The following is a 27,491-nucleotide window of genomic DNA, read 5'->3' as shown; positions in this document are numbered from 1 at the left end:
ACCAGTATGAGGGAGTGTGAGAGTGATGACACCAAATTTAACACATCTGCTCCCCATTCACACCTGAGACCTTGTAACACTAACAAGTCACATGACACCGGGGAGGGAAAATGGCTAATTGGGCCCAATTTGGACATTTTCACTTATGGGTGTATTCACTTTTTTGCCAGTGGTTTAGACATTAATGGCTATGTTGAATTATTTTGAGGGGACAGCAAATTTACACTGTTACACAAGCTGTACACTCACTACTTTACATTGTAGCAAAGTATCATTTCTTCAGTGTTGTCACATGAAAAGATATAATCAAATATTTACAAAAATGTGAGGGTGTACTCACTTTTGTGAGATACTGTGTGTGCATATATAAATAAATGAAATAAATGCTCAAAATGAGACATTAATTGCCAATAGAACAACACTATTTCAAGGTTGATATTAGTAAATTTATTAGTAGATCGATTAATACTATCTAAGTTAATCACTTTGCTATCAATATTGATATGGACTGATACCAAAATCATACTCTTACTCTGAGTATGAAAAATGGTATTGATGCATCCCTATTAGTAACCATAACATAAAAAACAGATCCTAATAATAAGTAATGTATACATAGAAAGGCAAAAAGTAAATAATTTACTGTGTATCTCATAATTTTTTATTAATTCATTAGCATTTAAAATAGTCACCCAAGCTTATGATAATTATGCACCTTAATTAAAAGTTCTCTGATGTTCCGTATTTGCAGTTGAAAGAAAAATGTAATAAAAGAAATGAAGAATTACTCACTTCCACTGATTATTTTTATTGTGATGGTTTGTGCATCGTAATCACTTTTAGTAAGTTGACATGTGACCAATATATTCTCATTAGTATGACAGTCCTGTGTTTTAATCTTATAGTCACATAATATGCAGCCTGTTGGTGGATCTGTACAAAATAATAAATGGTTAAACTTAAAAGTACAAATCAAAACTATTTAAATGGTGTAACTAAGTTATATAATTTTGAGAGTGTTATTTGCATTTATTTTTGGACTGATTATGCAGTTGGGCTGTTATTTATGACCTCCTACATGAAATATAATGTAAACAGTTTGTGTGACCTGTTGAAGGTTGGATGCAATCTGTAGGGTCAACATTCCATTTCACTTCATAGCTCTCCTGAGCACAACACTGCAGCATAATTGTTGAATTCTCACATGTTACAACTTTGTCATTGGTCACTTGGATGTTGGGATCTGGAATCATAATCCTTTGCCAGCTAACAAAGGGTATTGAGTTCTCTGTTGAGCTACATTCATATTGTCCTGATAAGGAAATAAAATAAGAAATAATATATAAATAATACAAAGTATATATAATTTGAGTAAAATGTTATGAGCTAAATTGTATTTCGGTATTTAAATGACTGCAATCTACATGACTGTTAAGCAAATATTGGAAATTATGGGAAATTTTGAGGACTGTCACAGGTAAAGAATTTGTTGGTGGCCAAGATAAGTTGAAGAAAAACTCCACACTGAAACATTTTAAATGCATTAACTGTATCTTGTAGCTATATACTTTGGCAGTTTTAAAAGGACAAAAAAAGGGTGAAGCTTAGGGAAAATTAAAACAAACAGACAAGCAAACAAAGAGGATGCTGCAACTGTTAAGAATTTGACCCAGAAGTTTGGATGACTAATACAATTATTTCATAATTGAATATTTACACATTTATAATTGCATCCAACATTTACTATATTTGGGAACACTAATGTAACATTAATGTAAGGTTGTATTCTACATAGAAGTCAATTTTAACTTACCGCTATCGTCGGGAGTGGTATTTTTCACAATGAGAACAGTTTGATGAATTATATACCTATCCGACTCCTTTAGTTCAATTCCGTTCCTCGTCCATTTAATGTTGTTATTTGCTGTCGTGTTACAGATCAGTGTCAGATTTTGCCCAGGATATATTTGGTCGTTGCTTTTATACAGCCCATCTGCCACTGAAACACAGAACCATGCACATGTCTGAGGTTTTATCACTTCTTTTTGTTTAATTTTCATCATCAGTATTATAGAAGTTGCATGAACTGTAGTTAACTATGCTATTAAATCCCCTTATATCAGGTGAAGGGTGGTGGGATAATGTGTTGGACTGCAAAAATGAAGTAGTAGTAGTAGTAATAATAATAATAATAATAATAATAATAATAATAATAATAATAATAATAATAATAATTAAAACTGCAAGCAGCATTTTTGGGGGCCAAACAGTCAGAATCTATGAGCCGCCCATTCACAGATGCACTACAATTGTTGCCCAAGCAGTCACAGGGAAGTAGAGTCGTAACTTTAGGCAAAGGGATTCAAGAGTGATTTGTATTTTCACTCATGATGTGTATGTTTTGACTACAGACAATGGTGGAATTCTCTGATTGTAGGAGGAAAAGTCTAGATGAACAAATGAGGAGCAGGGTGGCATTGCTGCTGCAGCTGCCACTACTGCTGTGACCCGTGGTATTGTTTGTTGCTACCTTGACAGTGGTTGTATATACATCTCCCTCTCTCTCTCTCTCTCTCTCTCTCTCTCTCTCTCTCTCTCTCTCTATATATATATATATATATATATATATATATATATATATATATATATATATATATTATCACCAGTCTGGACCTTGTTTTCCCATTTTGTGCAAGTTTAGACAGGTCTCAAGATGTTGGGAGCCAAATTTGGCGAAGATTGGACAGAATTTGGAAGAGGAGCAGCAAAAATCACTCTTAGATGGAATCATTTTTGGAATGTTATTGTAACTTTTGACCAGTAAGTGGCACTGTAGCAAAATAGGTTGCAGAGCTTCCATTTGGAATATCAAAAAAAAAATTGACAGCTGTTGGCCAGGTTGGTCTGAAGATGATGTATGCCAAATTTGGTGTTCATTGGAAATAACTTATAGGAGGAGTAATGAAAATAAACACTTTTTGACAAAATCCAAGATGGTCAACGGAAGGTACACTTAAATTTCCAATGTTAGTGTGTTCTCACTTCAGCATACCCCAGGGACCTATACGAAAAAATCAATTTAGCACAAATTCTTTAAATGATATAAGGAAAAATTTAAGTTTGTTACAGTTCTTGACCACAAAGTAGCACAGTCATGTACCATCTTGTGTACATTCAGGGCCTGGTCCTGAAGATAGTTATCAGGTTTTGTGATGATACATAGATGCATTGCTGAGATACACCCTCTCAACATTTTTTTGTTTGTTTGTTTGTTTTTTGCGATTTCCAGCACATGCAAACAGTTTTGAATATAAAAATGCATAATTTAAGAATATAAGAATTTGTTGCATAGCCTCAGGTCATAGTCCTGAAGTTGCCTACCAAGTTTTGTTTCAGTGTGCAAAGTTATTGCTGAAATACAGCCTCACTTCCTGTTTGGTGTCTTCACTGTCAGATTCGTTGACCCATTAGGGACAAACCATTTGGACTATTCAAAATTATTTTGATACGTTTTGTGAGGCTTTCTCTGAAGATGATGTGTGCCAAATTTGGTGATGATTGGACGAAATTTGTAGGAGGAATAGCGACCAAGTCCAGCTTTTGACACAATCCAAGATGGCAAAAAATCTAATTAAGCAGAAATTGATGTCATAGTATATGTTAAATTCCTCTCGACCCAGGGAATCCAGGGATGCTTTCAAATTTTAGACACATGTTCAAAAGTTATGACCATAAAAGATAAAAGTACTTCCAAATTAGGCTCAAATTTGACCTAATGGTGGCAATAGACCATTGGCAGCTCTTGGTCCAAATTGTGGTCAGAATGTTCCTTAGACCCTTCCTGATCAGTGTGCCAATTTTTAAACTTTTTATCAGACGGTTCTATGGGCTGTCATAGACACCCTAACAAGAAGAAGAAGAAGAATCAATAATAAGAAGAGAAAAATAAATGTCCCTACCACTGTAACTGAATCCATCATCGCTTATGTTGAATCCCTGTGAACGGAGAGTGCTAGCAAGTTGCTGGTTTGCTGATACCAATTTTAAATTAAGGCTAGTTGCATTAATACTGAAGTCTGCAATCACACTGCCAGGCCTGTCAAAACACAGAACATCGTTTAAGACATGACCTTTAGAAAAAACTGTTGACAAAATTCTACAACAATTCCAGAGATTACATGTTGTATGAGTAGTTTATGTAGTTTACCCAATTTCATTAGGTTTCATGAAAATTTGAAAAAGTTTGCAGCCAATAGATCCTCTAGACGTAGTGAGTACCACAGTGAATATCACATTTCTCTGATTATATATTTATTTAATTAATTTAATAGGATTTCTAAAAAAAAAAAAAAAAAAAATCTTAAATATGGACAACTAAAATATTAAACTAGTGACAATGCAATAAATAACATCACCTGAAATCATACACATTTGCAGATTTGGCCTGGTAGCCAGGCACACTTCTGTAACTTTCATCAATCTGAAAAAAGACACATGCTCACTGCTCAGTATGGAAAAAAAAATAGGTTTATACTACAGCACTGCTGAATTCTTGAATCAAAAGGTGTTGATTTATTTTTCTATAACAGCATCTCTGACAGTAGTTCCATCTTTAAGTTCAATGACAAGCTGATATTAATGTGTGCTCATTCTAATATGTTATTGTTTCTACAGCTCATTCACAGTGACTTCTATGGTGGCGTTCCACATAATCTAAGACTAAAAATAAGCAGATAGAAAATGTATCATTATTTTTTTTTAAAAATGCATATAATCGTTAGTACAGTTAATTGATCGGTTAGAGGAAGTTTTTATTATTATGGAAGGAGTCTCCAGTGTCAACTTTTTGTGACTGTACATTTTCCACCATGAGAAAGTCTTCAAGATATAGTGAGACTGGTGAGGGTATGACTGTTTATAGCTGCTATAACGTACAGCAAGTGATAACAGAAACTAGTTCTGCAACATTAAATGTAACTATAAATGTATAAAAGCATGACATGTCAATCATTCATTATTAAAGATGTAATAGTTGGCAAATTGCTGTGGTATAAGAGGAATAAAACATTTTGTGCTGTTGTATGAAAATAAACATCATTAGTGGTAACAGTACTGTAACTGCAGTTTGTGTCAGGATATATGACACCACCCTGGCATGGATTAGTTTCTGATTACATCACACCCAAGTGTTTTATTGCCTAATTGCATAGTTCTGTGTTCTATGAAGTATGTACTGCTACTTTTACTGTTGCTGTTACTACAACTGCTACTACTACTAATAAAATGGATTCTATCAGGAAAATTCATTATAGGTACATCATATTACTGTGTGCAACTTACTGAATTCTCAATTCTTTTTTTCAGTTCCATGAAGGCTTCACTTTTTTTATCGGTGAGTGCAGTATCAAATTCTCTGTTTATTTTCATTGAGAAACTTACGACATGGGTGTCTATGGGTGAAGAAAAATGACAAGAGACATGAAATGTAACAGGTGTAAAATTTAAGCAGTTACCATTAATAGGGAAAGACAGAAAGACCAAGCACATAGATGGGAAAAGGAAGAGGGGATAGGTTATACCTGTTTTATCATTTAAATACAGTTTAAATGCATTTACACACCTGCATTAAGCTTTAGCTCTTGTTATATATTTGTACACATATTTTCAGTGTACCTGGGTGATTATTTGTGGCCTCTTATTTTTAGTTTGTAGTATTAAATCAGGGTAAACCATATGTATTTTTATGGTACATAAAGGGGCGCGGCTTTGGGGGGGGGGGGGGGGGGGGGGGGGGGTAAAATTGCTTTGAAATATATCAAAAAAATCCCAAATACATTAGTCAACTATTCATAGTAATTATTGCACAATGCTATAAGTGCCTAAAACATTCAATTGACTTTGTGTTGTGATGAACGAAAAGGCATGTCCCATTTGGCATGCTGTTTTGATATATTTCCTTAAATATGTATCTAATTATCAAATTTATGCGACAGCAAAGTATATTTAAAAAAAAAGGGGGGGGGGGGGGGGGTAACATTTTGGCAACAGTTAGGTTCCACCACTTAAGTGAGCTCTAAATGCATAAGTAATCATATACAGTAGATAAAAATGAAAAATTATCATTTACCTTCAACGAAATTGAAAGGTTTGAAATCTTACCTTGGGTTGTAGCAACTGTGGTTGCATTTGTGGTTGCCTTGGCTGTGGACATTATGGTTGTTGTGGAAGTAGGTGTTGTGGTTGTGTTGGCTTTAGTTGTAGTACTTGTGGTTGTAGAGGTTGTGTTGTCCTTAGTTGTGGACATTATGGTTGTTGTTGAAGTAGGTGTTGTGGTTGTGTTGGCTTTAGTTGTAGTACTTGTGGTTGTAGAGGTTGTGTTGTCCTTAGTTGTGGACATTATGGTTGTTGTTGAAGTAGGTGTTGTGGTTGTGTTGGCTTTAGTTGTAGTACTTGTGGTTGTAGAGGTTGTGTTGTCCTTAGTTGTGGACATTATGGTTGTTGTTGAAGTAGGTGTTGTGGTTGTGTTGGCTTTAGTTGTAGTACTTGTGGTTGTAAAGGTTGTGTTGTCCTTAGTTGTGGACATTATGGTTGTTGTTGAAGTAGGTGTTGTGGTTGTGTTGGCTTTAGTTGTAGTACTTGTGGTTGTAGAGGTTGTGGTTTGGGCAGTTGTGTTGGCTGGGCTTGTGGTTGCTATAGTTACTGATGGAGTGAGAGTGTTTTTTTTGTCTAGGGTTGTTGCAGCTGAGGTTTTTGCCAATGGAGTGTTTTTAGTGATATTGGCTGTCATGGCAGCAGTTATATTATGGGTTGTAGAGGCTGTGGTAGTGATCACTGAGGTCTGAAGTCTTGTATTTGTGGTGTCTGTAGGTATAGCGCTTATGGTTATATTGGCTGTAGTTGGGGCAGCTGTGGTTGTATTGGTTGCCATTGTAGTGGCTTTGTTTGTTTTGGCAATGGTTGCAGTAGTGGTATCTATAGTTGTGGTGGTAATGGTTTGTGTGGTGTCTGTAGTGGTAGTGGCTGGGATTTTTATGGTTGTGGCTTTGAGAGATGTGGATGTATCAGTTGGAATTGTTGTGGCTGTAGTTGGGGCAAGTGTGGTTATAATGTCTGAAGTTGTAGCAGTTGTGACTGGTGTGGTTAGGGTGGCATTTATGATTATGGCAACTGTAGTTGTGGCAGCTGTGGGTACTGTGTCTGTTGTTGTAGCAGTTATGAATGTCATGTCTGTGGTTTCGAATGATGTGGTTGCAGTGGTTGTAGTGTGGTCAGCTCTGTTGTCTGTGGTTATGTAAGTACACTTTGATGCTGTGGTGTCTGTAGTTGCAGTGGTTGCAGTTACTGTGGTTTGAAGACGTGGGTTTGTGGTGTCTGTGGTTGTAGCACATATGATTATATTGGCTGTAGTTGGGGCATCTGTGAGTGTGGTTGTTTTAGCAGCCATTGTGGTTGCAGTTATGACTGGTGTGGTTAGGGTGACTGGGGTTGTGGAATCTGTAATTGTAGCAGCTGTGATTGTGGGAACTGTCGGATAAACTGTGTCTGTGACATCTGTGGTTGTAGTGGTTGTGATTGTGGTGGCTTGGTTTGTTTTGGCTATGGTGGCATTAGTGTTACCTATAGTTGTGGTGGTGATGGTTTGTGTGGTGTCTGTTGTTGCAATGCCTGTGGTGTTGGTGGCTGGAATTGTGATGGCTGTGGTTTGGAGAGTTGTTGTGGCATCTGTGGTTGTATCAGTTATGATTGTTGAGGCTATAGCTGGGGGTGTAGTGTCTGTGGTTGTAGAAGTTATCATTGTAGTATCTGTGGTTGTGAGTGCTGTGATTGTAGTGACTGTGCTGTGATCAGATGTGGTGTCTGTGGCTATATCAGCAGTGTTTGCAACTGTGGTGTCTGTGACTGCAGCAGCTGTGGTTGCAATTTCTGTGGTTTGTAGACTTGTGTTTGTAGTGTCCATGTTTGTAGCACTTATACTTATGGCAACTGTAGTTGTGGCAGCTGTGGGTACTGTGTCTGTTGTTGTAGCAGTTAAGGTTGTCATGTCTGTGGTTTTGGCTGATGTGGTTGCAGTGGTTGTAGTGTGGTCAGCTGTGTTTTCTGTGGTTATGTAAGTACTTTTTGAAGCTGTGTTGTCTGTAGTTGCAGTGGTTGCAATTACTGTGGTTTGAAGATGTGGGTTTGTGGTGTCTGTGGATATAGCACTTGTGATTATATTGGCTGTAGTTGGGCCATTTGTGAGTGTTGTTGTTTTAGCAGCCATTGGGGTTGCAGTTATGACTGGTGTGGTTAGGGTGACTGGGGTTGTGGAATCTGTAATTGTAGCAGCTGTGATTGTGGGAACTGTCGGAAAAACTGTGTCTGTGGCATCTGTGGTTGTAGTGGTTGTGATTGTGGTGGCTTGGTTTGTTTTGGCTATGGTTGCAGTAGTGCTATCAATAGTTGTGGTGGTGATGGTTTGTGTGGTGTCTGTTGTTGCAATGTCTGTGGTGTTGGTGGCTGGAATTGTGATGGCTGTGGTTTGGAGAGTTGTTGTGGCATCTGTGGTTGTATCAGTTATGATTGTTGAGGCTATAGCTGGGGGTGTAGTGTCTGTGGTTGTAGAAGTTATCATTGTAGTATCTGTGGTTGTGAGTGCTGTGATTGTAGTGACTGTGCTGTGATCAGATGTGGTGTCTGTGGCTATATCAGCAGTGTTTGCAACTGTGGTGTCTGTGACTGCAGCAGCTGTGGTTGCAATTTCTGTGGTTTGTAGACTTGTGTTTGTAGTGTCCATGTTTGTAGCACTTATACTTATGGCAACTGTAGTTGTGGCAGCTGTGGGTACTGTGTCTGTTGTTGTAGCAGTTAAGGTTGTCATGTCTGTGGTTTTGGCTGATGTGGTTGCAGTGGTTGTAGTGTGGTCAGCTGTGTTTTCTGTGGTTATGTAAGTACTTTTTGAAGCTGTGTTGTCTGTAGTTGCAGTGGTTGCAATTACTGTGGTTTGAAGATGTGGGTTTGTGGTGTCTGTGGATATAGCACTTGTGATTATATTGGCTGTAGTTGGGCCATTTGTGAGTGTTGTTGTTTTAGCAGCCATTGGGGTTGCAGTTATGACTGGTGTGGTTAGGGTGACTGGGGTTGTGGAATCTGTAATTGTAGCAGCTGTGATTGTGGGAACTGTCGGTAAAACTGTGTCTGTGGCATCTGTGGTTGTAGTGGTTGTGATTGTGGTGGCTTGGTTTGTTTTGGCTATGGTTGCAGTAGTGCTATCAATAGTTGTGGTGGTGATGGTTTGTGTGGTGTCTGTTGTTGCAATGTCTGTGGTGTTGGTGGCTGGAATTGTGATGGCTGTGGTTTGGAGAGTTGTTGTGGCATCTGTGGTTGTATCAGTTATGATTGTTGAGGCTATAGCTGGGGGTGTAGTGTCTGTGGTTATAGAAGTTATCATTGTAGTATCTGTGGTTGTGAGTGCTGTGATTGTAGTGACTGTGCTGTGATCAGATGTGGTGTCTGTGGCTATATCAGCAGTGTTTGCAACTGTGGTGTCTGTGACTGCAGCAGCTGTGGTTGCAATTTCTGTGGTTTGTAGACTTGTGTTTCTAGTGTCCATGTTTGTAGCACTTATACTTATGGCAACTGTAGTTGTGGCAGCTGTGGGTACTGTGTCTGTTGTTGTAGCAGTTAAGGTTGTCATGTCTGTGGTTTTGGCTGATGTGGTTGCAGTGGTTGTAGTGTGGTCAGCTGTGTTTTCTGTGGTTATGTAAGTACTTTTTGAAGCTGTGTTGTCTGTAGTTGCAGTGGTTGCAATTACTGTGGTTTGAAGACGTGGGTTTGTGGTGTCTGTGGATATAGCACTTGTGATTATATTGGCTGTAGTTGGGCCATTTGTGAGTGTTGTTGTTTTAGCAGCCATTGGGGTTGCAGTTATGACTGGTGTGGTTAGGGTGACTGGGGTTGTGGAATCTGTAATTGTAGCAGCTGTGATTGTGGGAACTGTCGGAAAAACTGTGTCTGTGGCATCTGTGGTTGTAGTGGTTGTGATTGTGGTGGCTTGGTTTGTTTTGGCTATGGTTGCAGTAGTGCTATCAATAGTTGTGGTGGTGATGGTTTGTGTGGTGTCTGTTGTTGCAATGTCTGTGGTGTTGGTGGCTGGAATTGTGATGGCTGTGGTTTGGAGAGTTGTTGTGGCATCTGTGGTTGTATCAGTTATGATTGTTGAGGCTATAGCTGGGGGTGTAGTGTCTGTGGTTGTAGAAGTTATCATTGTAGTATCTGTGGTTGTGAGTGCTGTGATTGTAGTGACTGTGCTGTGATCAGATGTGGTGTCTGTGGCTATATCAGCAGTGTTTGCAATTGTGGTGTCCGTGACTGCAGCAGCTGTGGTTGCAATTGCTGTGGTTTGTAGACTTGTGTTTGTAGTGTCCATGTTTGTAGCACTTATACTTATGGCAGCTGTAGTTGTGGCAGCTGTGGGTACTGTGTCTGTTGTTGTAGCAGTTAAGGTTGTCATGTCTGTGGTTTTGGCTGATGTGGTTGCAGTGGTTGTAGTGTGGTCAGCTGTGTTTTCTGTGGTTATGTAAGTACTTTTTGAAGCTGTGTTGTCTGTAGTTGCAGTGGTTGCAATTACTGTGGTTTGAAGACGTGGGTTTGTGGTGTCTGTGGATATAGCACTTGTGATTATATTGGCTGTAGTTGGGCCATTTGTGAGTGTTGTTGTTTTAGCAGCCATTGGGGTTGCAGTTATGACTGGTGTGGTTAGGGTGACTGGGGTTGTGGAATCTGTAATTGTAGCAGCTGTGATTGTGGGAACTGTCGGAAAAACTGTGTCTGTGGCATCTGTGGTTGTAGTGGTTGTGATTGTGGTGGCTTGGTTTGTTTTGGCTATGGTTGCAGTAGTGCTATCAATAGTTGTGGTGGTGATGGTTTGTGTGGTGTCTGTTGTTGCAATGTCTGTGGTGTTGGTGGCTGGAATTGTGATGGCTGTGGTTTGGAGAGTTGTTGTGGCATCTGTGGTTGTATCAGTTATGATTGTTGAGGCTATAGCTGGGGGTGTAGTGTCTGTGGTTGTAGAAGTTATCATTGTAGTATCTGTGGTTGTGAGTGCTGTGATTGTAGTGACTGTGCTGTGATCAGATGTGGTGTCTGTGGCTATATCAGCAGTGTTTGCAACTGTGGTGTCTGTGACTGCAGCAGCTGTGGTTGCAATTTCTGTGGTTTGTAGACTTGTGTTTGTAGTGTCCATGTTTGTAGCACTTATACTTATGGCAACTGTAGTTGTGGCAGCTGTGGGTACTGTGTCTGTTGTTGTAGCAGTTAAGGTTGTCATGTCTGTGGTTTTGGCTGATGTGGTTGCAGTAGTTGTAGTGTGGTCAGCTGTGTTTTCTGTGGTTATGTAAGTACTTTTTGAAGCTGTGTTGTCTGTAGTTGCAGTGGTTGCAATTACTGTGGTTTGAAGATGTGGGTTTGTGGTGTCTGTGGATATAGCACTTGTGATTATATTGGCTGTAGTTGGGCCATTTGTGAGTGTTGTTGTTTTAGCAGCCATTGGGGTTGCAGTTATGACTGGTGTGGTTAGGGTGACTGGGGTTGTGGAATCTGTAATTGTAGCAGTTGTGATTGTGGGAACTGTCGGAAAAACTGTGTCTGTGGCATCTGTGGTTGTAGTGGTTGTGATTGTGGTGGCTTGGTTTGTTTTGGCTATGGTTGCAGTAGTGCTATCAATAGTTGTGGTGGTGATGGTTTGTGTGGTGTCTGTTGTTGCAATGTCTGTGGTGTTGGTGGCTGGAATTGTGATGGCTGTGGTTTGGAGAGTTGTTGTGGCATCTGTGGTTGTATCAGTTATGATTGTTGAGGCTATAGCTGGGGGTGTAGTGTCTGTGGTTGTAGAAGTTATCATTGTAGTATCTGTGGTTGTGAATGCTGTGATTGTAGTGACTGTGCTGTGATCAGATGTGGTGTCTGTGGCTATATCAGCAGTGTTTGCAATTGTGGTGTCCGTGACTGCAGCAGCTGTGGTTGCAATTGCTGTGGTTTGTAGACTTGTGTTTGTAGTGTCCATGTTTGTAGCACTTATACTTATGGCAGCTGTAGTTGTGGCAGCTGTGGGTACTGTGTCTGTTGTTGTAGCAGTTAAGGTTGTCATGTCTGTGGTTTTGGCTGATGTGGTTGCAGTGGTTGTAGTGTGGTCAGCTGTGTTTTCTGTGGTTATGTAAGTACTTTTTGAAGCTGTGGTGTCTGTAGTTGCAGTGGTTGTAATTACTGTGGTTTGAAGACGTGGGTTTGTGGTGTCTGTGTATATAGCACTTGTGATTATATTGGCTGTAGTTGGGGCATTTGTGAGTGTTGTTGTTTTAGTAGCCATTGGGGTTGCAGTTATGACTGGTGTGGTTAGGGTGACTGGGGTTGTGGAATCTGTAATTGTAGCAGCTGTGATTGTGGGAACTGTCGGAAAAACTGTGTCTGTGGCATCTGTGGTTGTGATTGTGGTGGCTTGGTTTGTTTTGGCTATGGTTGCAGTAGTGCTATCAATAGTTGTGGTGGTGATGGTTTGTGTGGTGTCTGTTGTTGCAATGCCTGTGGTGTTGGTGGCTGGAATTGTGATGGCTGTGGTTTGGAGAGTTGTTGTGGCATCTGTGGTTGTATCAGTTATGATTGTTGAGGCTATAGCTGGGGGTGTAGTGTCTGTGGTTGTAGAAGTTATCATTGTAGTATCTGTGGTTGTGAGTGCTGTGATTGTAGTGACTGTGCTGTGATCAGATGTGGTGTCTGTTGCTATATCAGCAGTGTTTGCAACTGTGGTGTCTGTGACTGCAGCAGCTGTGGTTGCAATTGCTGTGGTTTGTAGACTTGTGTTTGTAGTGTCCATGTTTGTAGCACTTATACTTATGGCAACTGTAGTTGTGGCAGCTGTGGGTACTGTGTCTGTTGTTGTAGCAGTTAAGGTTGTCATGTCTGTGGTTTTGGCTGATGTGGTTGCAGTGGTTGTAGTGTGGTCAGTTGTGTTGTCTGTGGTTATGTAAGTACACCTTGATGCTGTGGTGTCTGTAGTTGCAGTGGTTGCAATTACTGTGGTTTGAAGACCTGGGTTTGTGGTTTGTGTGGTTGCAGCACATATGATTATATTTGCTGTAGTTGGTGTAACTGTGAGTGTGGTTGTGTTTACAGCCATTGTGGTTGCAGTTATGACTGGTGTAGTTAGGGTGACTGGGCTTGTGGAATCTGTAGCAGCTGTGATTGTGGGAACTGATGGTGTGTGTGTAGGTGAGATATCTGTTGTAGCTTCTGTGATTATGATGGTTGTGCCAGCTCTGGTTATGGCATCTATGGTTGTGGATGGTGCTGTAAATAATATTAATAATAATGATACATTTTATTTATGGGAACCCTACAAATAATAATATACATAAGCAATATATGAAGACTCAATATACAATAATATATAAAAGCTATATCAAACAGATTAACAGTCTGGTTGTTAGTACACCAGTGGTTTCTTTCTTTTCCAGGGCATTCCAAATTGTTGTATTGACTATGCCTAATGCGTGTGCAATGGCTCTGATTTTCCTAATTTTTCAGATTTTCCAACTTTCCCACTATTCTCAGCTTCAAAATAACTTGTGTTTCTCCCATAGACAGCTCTCTGGACTTCATTTTCGTCTATCCTTTTTAACAAAAAATTGCAGATGTCATAAGTGAAACTAAAGGCTAAAATCAAGAGTAGATCGTCAACGCTATTTATTGTTTAAACAATCAATCTAACAGGGTACACCTGTACAACAAGAAACACCTGAAAAATCCTTGAATATATATAGATATATATACTGATCAGCCATAACATTAAAACCACCTGCATAATATTGTGTCCTGTTAGTTGCAAGGTGAGGAATCCATGGATCGGAGTTGTTTGTCCAGCACAGCCCACAGATGCTCAATTGGATTGAGAAATGGGGAATTTGGAGGCCAAGTCAACACTTTGAATCCTTTGGCATGTTCTTCAACCCATTCCTGAATCATTTTTGTGTGTGTGTGTGTGTGTGTGTGTGTGTGTGTGTGTGTGTGTGTGTGTGTGTGTGTGGGAGTGCACATTATCCTGCTGAAAGAGGCCACTGCCATTAGGAAATACCGTTGAGATGAAGGGGTGTACTTGGTCTGCAACAATGTTTTTGTAAGAAAGGGTTTCCGTCTAGCCACCCTACCGCATAGACCAGACATGTGAATAATATGAGAGATGGTTGTCACATGCAGATAGTAACTTGTCAGATATTCCTGCAGCTCCTTTAATTTGTTGTAGGTCCTTTAGCAGCCTGCCTGGTAAGTTTTTATCTTCTCCTTTTATAAATGTTGGAGGGATGTCCTGTCCTAGGTGATATCACTGTGGTGCTCTATTGTTCTATTTGTTGATGATGGCCTTTACGATGTTCCATTGTACATCTAATGGAAATTATTTTATACCCCTCTCTGATACCTTTCAATAAGTGAGAATCTTTATTTGGAGTTAAACAGAATAATTTAATTGATGATGTCTGTGTGATAATTCACTTTGAAAAAGAGATTGAATGTGATTGGTTCATTCTGACTACAGCCACATCCCCAATTATAAAAGGGTGTGCATACTTATGCAACCAGGCTGCTGTGATTTATTTGATATTTTTCCTGTTTCCCCCTAAAATATTTCTGATTGTTTTTCACTTAATTCTTATTTGTTGTAATTGAGGGTGGGAAAAGATTTGTTTGTTTGTTTGTTTGTTTCGTTTTTGAAAAGCCTATCATTTTAGCAGGGGGTGGGTAGGCTTTTTATATCTATTGTAAGACCAGAAGCTAATACTTTAATGGAACAAATTAAATTTACAGTATGTCCTATATGTTTAAACACCACCATCCCAATGCACTACTCTTTGTTAAACAAAAAAGTAGAACTTGACAGTATTATGTTTTTCAGTTGCTATCAAAGGAAGTATTTTTTCCCTGGAAATTTGTCAAATGTTATCGTCCTTCAGATGTGCACATGCTTATATACTTTATTTATGTCATACATACGTGTTGTCTCATTGATTAGTTGGCAGGACTCTCCATCATTTGGAATAGCGTTGATGCAAACACACAAGCCATTGGTGACATTGTCACAAGACCCATACACTGTGCAATTTTCATATGGCCAGAAATACTGATCCTCACACCTGCACTGATATTCCGTACCATTCAAACTGCACACTGTGGAAAACCAGAAATAAATTGAGTTATTGTCAAATACTGTTTCCATCATTTTAAATCTATTTTGAGATAATTATCAACAATCATCAAATATATCTTTTCCAGTTCCTAGTACTCCAAGTATGTGTGAATAATCAGTTTGGTGTTTCAAATAAATTCATGTACATTTTTAGTAAAGTTCCCCTCAAACGAACTAAAAGGTCAATTTTTCACAGTCTAATTCTTACCTGTTGTAATGTCCTCCTTTGTAACTTTTATTATCTAATTGGAGTCTAGTATTTTGACAACATATGGCTGCTTGAATAATCCTAGTTATAATTATCACAATAATCATGGCAAATTTGGTTTAATATAACAATATAGCTTCCACACTAATTATTTGTCTGTTTATAAAATAGCACTTGATCCACAACATCGTATTATTTTGCATATTTATATTATACCTCCGTTTTGCCCTGTGCATGAAAATCCCATGCATCTATTTGAATAGCATCAATGTGTGTCTGAGTTCTGATTATAATAATAATAATAATAATAATAATAATAATAATAATAATAATAATAATGCACAATTTTAGTTATTAAAGCCTCACTCTAAGGGCGTAACTTAACACTGAACATGGCCTATTGTGATTGTACATTCCTGGAATTTGAACACTACGCTTTCTGAGAATTGTGTGTGCAATAAACAGTGGAAAGTACATCAATACTGTACATGAGTAGGTCCCAGGAGGATGCAATATTATCCTATTATATTTCCTTACATTGTGTCACCGCTCTATAGTAGAAAAGTTCCTGAGAAAACACTAGCCTGCTGATGGCCATAAACTTTTTTGGAAAAGCATTCAGGAGACCGGAATCCAGTCAACTCTTCGCTATCATACGACAGCTACCAACTGGGGAGGTTGAAGGATAACAAGTGCTTCCTTTTTGGACAAGCACATTTTTATTAAATGCTTCTCATTACATGGCAGTATAACACCCTCTGAGGTAAGCGTTATCTTCTCTCTTCCCCATACATGAGCTCACAGTTGCCCACTATTGGCTAATATCACTGTGATTGACAGGAGAGTGAGAGTAAGCTCTCCCACCCAAAGAGCACAGCCAATTTTGCTCCATTGGCTCCTGGCCACAAATGGGTGTGGCATTGTCAGGAATCAAAGTCACAATCTCCTAACGGTAGGGAGAACACTTCTGTTGTGCCACCTTGGGAGCCTGGAGACGGGAATCTATTCATTGTCATGTTTAGTCATGATAAGTGATTTTTACTAGGGAACAGTGTGAAATTCCAGGCTCTGGTATCAGTAATTCAGAAGGGTAGGTGGTGTTAGTGACTTGTGACACTTGTGGTATATTTGGTATTTCCATAGCCGGTGACAATTGATGCAACTCCCATAGTTATTAAAATAAAAAACAACTAAATATCAAAGAACAACCGTAATAATAAATAGAGTTTACCTGTTGTAATGTTGAAACCACTGATTTCTGTGTTGTTGTCTAGTTGAACTGGAAAACTGATGTTCGATGATTTGATTTGTTCAATCGAAATCTGTTGTGATATATTCATCTCTACCTCTATGATGTATTCGTGTATGTTTGTGTTGGCTGTAAATAATAAACAAAATAAGCTATTTAGGTGACAAGTTCAAAAATATAGAGTCATGTACTGATGTGCCTCCAAAATTATTGCCTGTCTTCATCAAAATTATTATCTTTTTCTTTCTTTCTTTCTTTCTTTTTTTCATAGAGGTGCATTATATAGTTTTATTATTATATGTATGTACGTATTTATTTATTTAAATAATGTAATTTTTTAAAAATATAAAATATTTTGTGAAGAGAATTCTGCTGAGAATAACTGAGTTAAGGTTAGGGTTACCAAAATTGGAGATCTTGCTCCATTACTTCATGCAGAACATTTTGTTCTCCTTTAACTACTTAGGTTTGTGCGTGTGGACATCCTCTTCAATTCAGACCACAGATTTTCAGTAGGGTTCAAATATGGATCTTGAAATGGTTATCACCAAATATTTTGTGTTTCTTTAGCCATGTCTGTGTTGAAGTCAAAGTATGTTTGGCTCACCATCTGACAGCTCAATCCCCAAATCTTAACCTTCTGGCAGAGGCAATCAGGTGCTGCAGTAAAATGTGTTGGTACTTTTTAGTTAGATTTTTGCCTCATTTGTTTAATGATGGTTGGTGAAGTACAGATACTTTGTTTTGTGATATGATCTCTGGAGGCTTCTTTCTTGCAATGCGCCCAAATAGGAATGAAAGTGACTGAAATTTTGAAACTGTGTGGGTTATTTATTTATTTATTTATTTATTTAACCTTTTTCACCATCTTCCTCAACATATGGGGGACAGTGAGTTCATGGGTCTAATTCCTGCAAATTTCCAATTGTTTCCAAAACTTTTCTTATGGTCATAATTGTGCTTAAGGGTATTTTTAGCTGCCTAATGTAAATATATATATATATATATATATATATATATATATATATATATATATATATATATATATATATATATATATATATATTTATCTGATCTGTGGAGGTCAAGACTGTGGAGGTCTGTTTCTTTTGTATTAAAAATACATTGTTTGTTTCCGCCATGGTAATGGTTGACAATGCAGGCTCATATTTATTCCACAGGGAAACAGTACATGGTTAAAGGCAACCACATTAGAGACCGATGAAATGCAACAACACTAGGGAGTGATGAAAATGAAAACTAAATAAATAAAAAAGCCTTTCAAGAATGATTATTTGTTAATAATTCTGGAACATATATATTTTTTTGAAAGAAAATATGATATATGTTCTAGTTCCTATATAGTAAATTTAGCTCATTTAATGCATTTTAAGGCAATAAATCTGGAGGTCACCTTATATTAGTACTTTAAACTGAAATGATGTAATTATGCTTTTAAAATAGACAGAATTCTTATTTACCATCTCGTTTTTCTCTTACGTGATTCAGTTGTCCATCTGTATACCTAAACTGGAATATATATTTTTTTAAAGAGTAAAATTATTAGAGCATTGTACCCATTTACAGACACATGCCAAACATTTAGTTACTCTTCTCCCAATACAAATTATATTATTTTAGATTTTAAGCTTAGAATGTAAGTATGGACACTAATTAGCTTTTTGGCTGAAGTTAAAGAAAAGTAAAGTTTACCTCAAGAACCATATCTGAAATTTCAGGAAGTTCCTGTGAGTTTACCACACACATAAGAATGAGGAAAATGGCCGCAAACCTCACGAAGTATTCCGATGCTTTCACTGTGCAATGAAGGTAAGAAATAAACAGTGTGATTTACAAGCATGATCATTTTTGAATAGGCTAACCAAATGTTACTAACAAAGGAAGTTCATGACAATTTAAATTGAGAAACAAAGAAAAGGGTGGGTATGTAAATTAGTGTACATTGTTGCCAACATGTGAGACAATAAAATAACATTTATTTGTAATTTTGCCTGTCATAGCACTCCATATTGGAATAGAACTTATCTACATGTTTCCTTAGATGAAGTTATATCTTTACTGCCCAAGTAAAAAAAACTCCACTGTTTCTCAAAACTTGAACACAGTGCACATGGTGGACTATCTTGACAAAGAAAATGCTGCAATTATGCGTACATTTAGTGTCATGTGGTAGGATGTGGGATTACAAACATTGGTGGGATTCACAGAAGAAACTATAAATTACTTCTCTAAATCACACTGTATAACAACACCTGTTTACCTTTGTTCTTGCTAAAAAGGTAAGACATTTATTTATTCTCTAATTTGCTGGGATGTAAGCGAATGATACTCAGCTGACTTATCCTTGTTGTGGAATTTGTCTCATTACTCAGTTGTTCCACTGTTTTAGCTAGAGAACACACAATGGCCGGCTAGTGTATAAGTGGGAATGATGGATGTTTTCATGTACTTAAAATAGTCGATCAAGATTTCTACTGATGTGTAAATTTAAGATTATCATATATGTGCCTAATCATCCAGTCATTTTTAGGCAGTGAGCTAACAGCTAGCTAGTAATGAGTAACTTTTGTGTTTTTTTTTCTCCTGTAGTTTATGTTAAACTTGGTTATATTAGATAAAAATGAGTCAATTATGGGTCACATCAGCCCAACTATACAACTCCCCATCAGCAAAGGTCCCCCTCCCCCTGAATTCTGAATAGACACTGACTTACAGGACTACACATTTCCATGCCTTAGTGTCTGAGTTTTATTTTGAGTCTTGTATATTGTTAGTGATATACTCTCTTGTTTTGACCCTTACTTTGATTCTTGACTACTCATTGGATTCTACCATTTGTGTTGAGCTTTGTTAATGTTTTGCATTGGGCTTTGGTATTGGCAATACATCTTCTGCACATGGATACTCAACAATCTCACAAGTTCTGTATGTTACGTTCTATATTTGTCACCAGTCTGTAGGTGTCTAGAAAACTGGATAAAGACTGGACAAATTGGTTGCCTGATAACAAATACATGCATTTTTTAATATAAAAAATGCATGCAGGGAGATTTAAATCAAATGCAGAAACTCCATACAAGATGTGATAATAACACTAGAGTCAAGGTTGAATGGTATTTTATTTAAATTACATTTGTTTTGGGGAAATAAAGAGGAATGGAATATATGTTTGAATTAAGATGCCCATTCCTCAAAAATTTGCTTAAGAAAAAATTTAAAGAACAGGTTTACCTCTGCCTGTTAAAAAGGGCTGATACTTTTTTTTTTTTTTTTTTTAAATGCCAACCCTACCTAATAGAAAACTTCACAATTTCAATGATTATATACTGTACAATCTGTTTATGTGAAGCATCCACCATACAAGTCCCTGTACAAATTGTTACTTTGGAGACAATAGCGTATTAGAACAAGTGCCTTACTATAAACCTGTTCAACTGGAAAGACTCTCCGAGATGCTGTTAAAGAAAATTAATCACCCCTTTCTGACCAATCAGAATCAAGAATTCAATGTAAATATTTAGTATTGTTGTAGGTTAAAAAAATGTCTTACCTGCATTGGCCATAATGTTCACACAGATTTTAAGCTGCAGCTGGTCACTTCAATGTTTTTAGACAACCTACCAGATTTGGGAACATTAAAAAGTCAGTCAGTAACTCAAGTTTAATTTTCCTCACAGCTTTTACTGTACTTTATCCTTTTACAAAGATACAGAATGGTGTTTTATTTAACACTACTGAGTCCCAGGAACTTAGAGTCCCAGTTGTCACTAGTGACTCCACCTTAACGACAATGCAATGCAACGGCTGCTTAGCATTAAGGAAATTTCCATTTCCTCAAGTTTAGAATTACTTCAAAATTAAATTAAAAAAATAATATTTGAGATGTTTAAACAGTCACATCTAATAGCACTTTTCCATTACTGTTACGAACCACATTTAACCCTAAGCGGGGTTGTATGAAGTGCAACCAAAATGTGAAAGGTCATGTGTATACAATTTTTTTTTTCTTTCTTCTCAAATCGGCAAACACTGGTACCCAATGGAAAACTCATAGTTAAAGGGGTACATAATTGAGCTCCTTGTTAGTGTTTCAAGTATTTGGTATTTTGTCTTTTTTTGTCTTGTTTACTTTTCATTTGGTGTTTGATTTGGCTCTATTATTTGTTTTCTTTTTTCCTGTATTTGCTCTCTGTCTTTTCACTTCCTCTCACCTTCACTCTGTGTTCATACTGTCACAAGCAAACATTTTTACTTTGCTATTTTTACATTAATAATTAAATTGACTGTCAATTACTTTATATTAAAACATTCTGTCACTAGGGATCTCTCTCTTTCACTGAAAAATACATGATAATAAGAGTTTTTGGCCATCCATATTGTCTTATTTCTTGTTTAAAAATTGCCTTAAAGTGGATTTTGTGGAACCAAATACAAAGGAATCACACAGAATGAACCCCCCCCCCCCCCCCCCCCCCCCCCCCCTAGCTTTTGTGTTCACTGGGGCTAATTTATTTAAGTCTGCTTCACTGATACATCCATAACACATCTGTTATTGAGAAGGCATGCATGAAAAACAGTTTTGATTGCTTCATCATTGAAACATCATTGGCTTTTCAAAATGCCTCTGAAGGATGAAGTAAATAGACTAAGCACATATTTTGGGTTTAAATTACAAATTACGAAACGTTCTGTGTTCCTTGGTTTGAATGTAAGACCTGACTAATGGCAAGCACAGAGTTTCTGTTTATGATCCTTGCAATCAAAAATTGCCCAACTATTACTATTTGTGTTATGAATATGTATAATACATATATGTATTACTACAGTATACTATAGTTTTCTGCCCACAATGAGATCCTGTACTATATATTAAAAAAAATTAAAATAAAAAAACCAGTCAAACTGGTTTCATAATAGTACCTCCAATCTAAGTGTTAGAATTTTTTAGCCTTTCCGTGCAATATCAGAACCAACTGCTACTGGGTCCTAATGTCTCAAAGGAAATGTATTATACACTTGTCAGGCACCTCTTCCTACTACCAAAGCACCATAACCTGCTAGCTAATGTTAAAACACATAGTTTAGTAAATAATGGTAATGTTGTTTAAACTGCATGATGGGCTGACTTCTGTTTTCTTGGTGCTTTATAGCATTAGAAAATGCACTACATAATCAGTTAATACTTAGTCTTTAACTTTAGAGAAGAGAACTGCCGGCTGTATTTTAATTATAAAACATGCATGTTGCTTGTAGTATGGACTTCTGCCAAAGTTATTCTGGCTCACAGTACAGCATGAAATGTTCAGTGAAACTCGAATGAGCACACAGAAGCATGGCGCCGTTACGTTTCGCAGAGAACATTTGTGTAGTACAATGAGCTTTGTGCTAGGCATTTTGGTTTCGTTTAAACCAAGCAATCACAAAATGAAGGGACTAATGGGAAAGTTTGCAGATTGCTGTCAATGTTCTTAGCATTAAAAGCAAGTTATAGATAAAAGTAACATCAATAGTACATGTCAAAATATAAAACATATTTGTCATATAATCTTTTTAGAATATTATTATTTATTCTGACCTATTGAAAATGTGTTAAATTTGCATGTCATTAATAAATGCCTGTTTATCTCTGTATTTCTCTACATCAACAACTGTTTGGACAATTGAACATTTTTAGGTTACTATAGCATTTTTTTTTTCATTTAAAATTCAGGACAAACTACTCGTTTATTTCAAACATACAGTTCAAGAGAAGCAAGTAGTATAGGCTGTTACAATAGTTCTAATTCAAGAATAAAGAAGACACAGCAAATACTATGTAATAATACGTCATTTTGTAAAAAATAACAATAATCAGAATGAAGTCATGTATTGAATCTCTGTTTTTTTGTTATAGTAATTACAAAGTCTTACCTTTAAACACCAGGTGTGTAAATCACTAATCTTTAACAGGTTTGTTGAAAGTCTGTTAGCTTTTTTGTTGTCCTGGCAGCTGACTCACAGAGAAGCCTAATAATCAATGAGCAATAATACACACTGTTACACACTTGCTAAACCAGTTCGATTTTTGTTTGCTTTTTTATATTTCTTCTTCCTGTTTCCTTGTTCTATTGTGTGATGTGTAGAATAGTGGTTCTCAAATACACCTTCACACAAAACTCATAAAACCGGATTCATGCAATGAAATGTAATTGAGTTGGTACAACTTAATTTGATCAAATACAGTTTAAATTAAATAGATACATTTATAAATAGCACTGGCTAGATACTATTTATAAATACCCCCCCTCCCCCCGCCATATAGAGACAAGATAGAAAGAACTTGGTTCAGATGTTTTTATTTAAAACACATAATAACAAGTATAAAACAGGTTTTCAATACAACTGTCATTACATTACTGTCAAGCAAACATAATATTAGAAAAGGGGGAAAAAATCAATATGCTAAATAAACAATTGCTGTTTGTTGGTGATTTATTTTATTTAGAACTTTAAAAAGGTATTTAACCAAACAAGCTAATAAAGGTGACAGTGAAAGCACACATTTATAAACCTTTTTTTGGTCTGGAAAATGGCATTTCTCTGCATGAATGACACATGAACAGTCAGTGGAAAGCCAAAGTTAAAATAAACTTGACTATCAATAATAATGCAAAGACAAAATAAACTTGACCATCAAGAATAAAAGTAACAAATATAGTGGTGCTTGAAAGTTTGAACCCTTTAGAATTTTCTAGATTTCTGTATAAATATGACCTTAAACATCATCATATTTTCACACAAATCCTAAAAGTAGACAAAGAGAACCCAATTAAACAAATGAGACAAACACATCATACAATATCATTTAAATGTGTCATATATATGAAGGACCTGAATAATTTTTTGAGTGCACCCAAAATTCCAGTTTTTAAATTGTGGCTGTCTTTATCCAAATGTGATTCAATAAAAATCATAATTATGCGTGAACCTAATGAAGACACACCTATACATACTTTGGAGAACCAATAGTGCAATAATTCAGAAATCAGTGACATGTTACTCTCTTACAATTTATAATGTTTGTTATAAATTCTCAAATAATATGCTTTTAAAGGTTCAATTTTAATTATTTTAATTTAATAATAATTAAAAATAACTTACAATTACACTTGAGTTAGACAATCGTTAAGGTACACAGAGGCGAAACTATGAGCATGTTCCAAGTTCATCCTGCATGTAGCTTGATCTGTTCTTTTGTTGAAGGATCTACTTACCAGAACCCGGGCAGAGAAAGCACAATCACTTCAAGTTAAAAAAGGAGGCATACCCCTCAGGAAGAATGCACTGAATGGAGATATTTGTTACTTAACACTTGCTCGGATTACTGAGTTTAACAATAGTCTCGTCTGATTTTACTGCACTTTCTTATAACAAAGAAATCAGCCCATATTCTATCTCTTAGAAATAAATAACAAAAAGATACATCGTAATGAACAAATAGAAATAAAGTGGAGACTTTTGGTTAACTGGATGTCTCTCTGAATTTTCTCCTTAGACAAAACACCCCAGCAATCTAACAAAAGGCCTCCTTTTCAGTGTCTTTAGAGATCTCATCAAAATAACCCAATTCTCAGATCTGACAAGTTAATAATGCTTCAAATTAATTAAAATATACTATAAAGTTTACCCCAACCATACTAATGTATATTTAGAGATATGCACAGTTTACTGTTGATGTCTAAGTATCAACAGAGGAGAGTATACAAGTGGTTTTTGTTTGTTTGTTTGTTTGTTTGTTTGTAGATGAACTACGACTATAAAAAGTATTTGAGTATGCTAAATAACTTATTTACTGTTACGATAATTTTTTAATGTTTTAATGTAAGCAGGTATTAATCCAATAATAATTATATTGATATGTTACAAAAATGTATTTATTAAACAATTAAAATTGTATTTGGAGAAAATATTTAAATTCAGTTCTACTCAAATCAAATTTTAAATGATTTTACTTTGCAGCTCTTCGGACAACACTAGAAAAATAACACGAGCCAGTAAACCAACCAATGAAAAATACACAGAATAGTATTATTTTAAATGTCAACTAACAATTCGAATTCCCTAGGCAGTGCAGTGACAATGTATTTACCTTGTGATCAGCAGTGTGTTCAAATCTTGCTGAAATCAAGTATGACCCTTCTATCTATTTTAACTCCTCAAATATCAGAAAAATCTCCCGTCTCTTTTTTTCCCCCTTCTATTTATACTAAGGAAAATGCCATAATAATCATGATTAAAACAAAAAAGGAAATATATTGAAATATTTCACTTTATGTGTAATGAATCTAGAATATATGAAAGTTCCGCTTTTTGAATTAAATTATGGGAAAAAACCTTTCCACGATCTAAAATTTTTTTGAGATGCACCTGTAATTTCAGGGAACTTTGAAGTGTCAGAAAGATTCAAAAGCACCATAAAAGTTTTATTTTAAAAACAGTCTATCAGTGAATTGTCATGGTCCAGCCAGAAGCCTGTGCATTTTCCTGTGTTCCCTGTTTTTCCTTCCCCATGTTTCCATTGTTTTCTCTATCTTGAGTTTCTGTTAGAGAGAGAGAGAGAGAGAGGGAGAGAGAGAGAGAGAGAGAGAGAGAGAGAGAGAGAGAGAGTGTGCGCACGTGTGGGGCACACGGTGGCTTAGTGGTTAGCCTGTCTGTGCAGAGTTTGCATGTTCTCCCCGTGCTGTGTTGGTTTCCTCTGGGTACTCCGGTTTCCTCCCCCAGTTACAGGTGTGTGTCCCCAAAGACATGCATGTTCCTCCCCAGTCCACATGCATGGTAGGCAGATTGGCATTTCCAAAAGTGTCTGAAGTGTATGAATGGGTGTATGAATCACTGCGTCCGGGGGCCATCTTCGGTCATCTTGACAGTCTTGCCACTGGATCATGGTAGTCACAGGGAAGTGAGAGTGAGGCCGATGCTGCGCAAGTCTTCCTCACTTTAATCCAATTCACGCACAAGTCGAGTTCCAGTTTGTGTTCTCCATCATGCAGAAATGCTCTTCGGTCCTCGTTGAAATCGATGGGCAAACTCCTGTGTGTATGTGGGCATAGCGCTCCACCTCTCAGAATCATGGTATTTCTTGAATCAACTCTTGAATCATGGACTCACCTGCTTCTCATCAGCTCATCAATCGGCAGTGTGTATAAACCCCAGTTCTTAAGCCCCTTGTTTACCTTTTGACTCATCCTTATTTTAACTTTAGGAATAAACACTCCTATACCAACATTTTGTTTTATTGGATCTTTGGAACTATCTGTATAAATTTGTGTGAATGAATGAAATTTCTCACTCAATAGTGAACTCACCATATTTCCATAATTAAATATCTCTTCTAAATTCCTTTGTTCTTCTAATAGCTTAAATCAACTACTGGTTCAGGAATTTTCCTAAATGCACCATTGGACAAAATGACATATTGTCAATTCTTATATCTTTGAATCACTGTCCACATTTCCATCCAAAGCTTTTGCATCCATTACATTTATATTCCCAACAGTCCTCCAAAACTCTGCAGGTAGGATGTGTTTCTTCCACACCTTGTAGACTCCCTGAGTATGTTATGTTTCCTCCTTCTTTTATCCAAAGGAATTTCACCCATCAATATTCTAATTGCATTTACTGGAGATGTTCTAATTACTCCATAACATATTCTTAAAGCCTTAGCCTGTATCATATCTAATTTCTTCGATATTGACTTAGATGCTTAATTGAAAATAACACACCCATAGTCCATATACGCTCAAATTAAACCTTGATACATGCATAATAGTGCACTACTAGCACCCCAAGAACATCAAGTTACTGCACATATACAGTTAATAATTTGTTTACATTTTGTTTCTATTTTACTAATATGATGTTTCCAATTCAACGTCTCATCAAACCACAAGCCAAGATAGACCATTCTTCAACTATTCTGATTGCTTCCTGTACTTGTTTGACTACAAAATGAAAATTTCGATCTCTTCTCCATATAGCTCCACCATCAAAGCCATTCACATATCTGATTTTACATTATCAAATACATCATTAATCATTATATTAAAAAATAATGGACTTATTACACTACCCTGTGGCATCACATCGATAATTAGATGTGAAGTTGAGAGACCTTCTCCAACTCTCACCTGAAAGGTACGTTTAAATAGAAAGTCTAGTCACCAGTTATAAAAATTTTCCATTCAATTGCGTCTTCTGTAGTATAATCAAAAGTCCTTCCTTCTATAAAGTATCATAAGCCTTTTCTATATATTGAAGAACACTGCAAATAAATATTCTTTCATCACTAATGCTTTCCTAACTTGATTCTCAAACACTATTAAAGCATCCATTGTAGATCTTCCACTTCTAAAACCACTCTGGTTTGGTGAGATAATTTCTGTCTTCTCCAGCATATAATTGTGCCTTCTCACTATGATTTTTTTCTATACCTTACACATGGTGGAAGTAAGCGCAATTTGTCTATAATTATTAGGTTTCGTTATATCTTTTCATAGTTTGGCTACTGGCAATACTATTGCGCTTTTCCAGTCTTTAGGTATATTTCCTTCATTCCATATTTGATTGTATATTCTTAACAAAAGATTTAAGGCTGTCATCTGTAGATTTTTTAATATTTTGTAACTTATCATGTCTCTTTCTGGTGTGGTATTTCTTGGTTGGTTAATTGCTGTTTTTAGGTTATCATTCTGCTTGAAATATTTTGTTTCACCAAAGAAGAAAAAGAAAAAGGGGTTGACTAAATGATGATAGGGTTTTGATTTTTG

General features: G+C 36.7%; 1 protein-coding gene across 2 annotated transcripts in view; it reads right to left on the bottom strand.

Annotated features, from left to right (window-relative positions):
- Positions 1-22,700, bottom strand: part of LOC108277084 (mucin-2) — a 32,285-nt gene extending 9,585 nt beyond the window's left edge. For both annotated transcript variants that reach the window (XM_017489443.3, XM_017489444.3), the window contains exons 1-13: positions 22,597-22,700; positions 20,237-20,303; positions 18,379-18,482; positions 18,147-18,195; positions 16,648-16,794; positions 15,016-15,189; positions 6,160-13,317; positions 5,341-5,450; positions 4,416-4,480; positions 3,960-4,096; positions 1,814-1,999; positions 1,109-1,312; positions 793-933 (exon numbers count right to left, since the gene is read on the bottom strand). In XM_017489443.3, the coding sequence (XP_017344932.2) occupies positions 793-933; positions 1,109-1,312; positions 1,814-1,999; positions 3,960-4,096; positions 4,416-4,480; positions 5,341-5,450; positions 6,160-13,317; positions 15,016-15,189; positions 16,648-16,794; positions 18,147-18,195; positions 18,379-18,482; positions 20,237-20,249 (8,488 nt within the window). In that variant the 5' untranslated portion in view covers positions 20,250-20,303; positions 22,597-22,700. The remainder of the gene's footprint in view (positions 1-792; positions 934-1,108; positions 1,313-1,813; positions 2,000-3,959; positions 4,097-4,415; positions 4,481-5,340; positions 5,451-6,159; positions 13,318-15,015; positions 15,190-16,647; positions 16,795-18,146; positions 18,196-18,378; positions 18,483-20,236; positions 20,304-22,596) is intronic.
- Between the last annotated feature and the right edge of the window lie 4,791 nt (positions 22,701-27,491).

This window comes from Ictalurus punctatus, chromosome 16 (assembly GCF_001660625.3).
Source record: "Ictalurus punctatus breed USDA103 chromosome 16, Coco_2.0, whole genome shotgun sequence".
Classification (NCBI taxonomy): Eukaryota; Metazoa; Chordata; class Actinopteri; order Siluriformes; family Ictaluridae; genus Ictalurus; species Ictalurus punctatus.
This window is presented reverse-complemented; position numbering and strand designations above follow the sequence as displayed.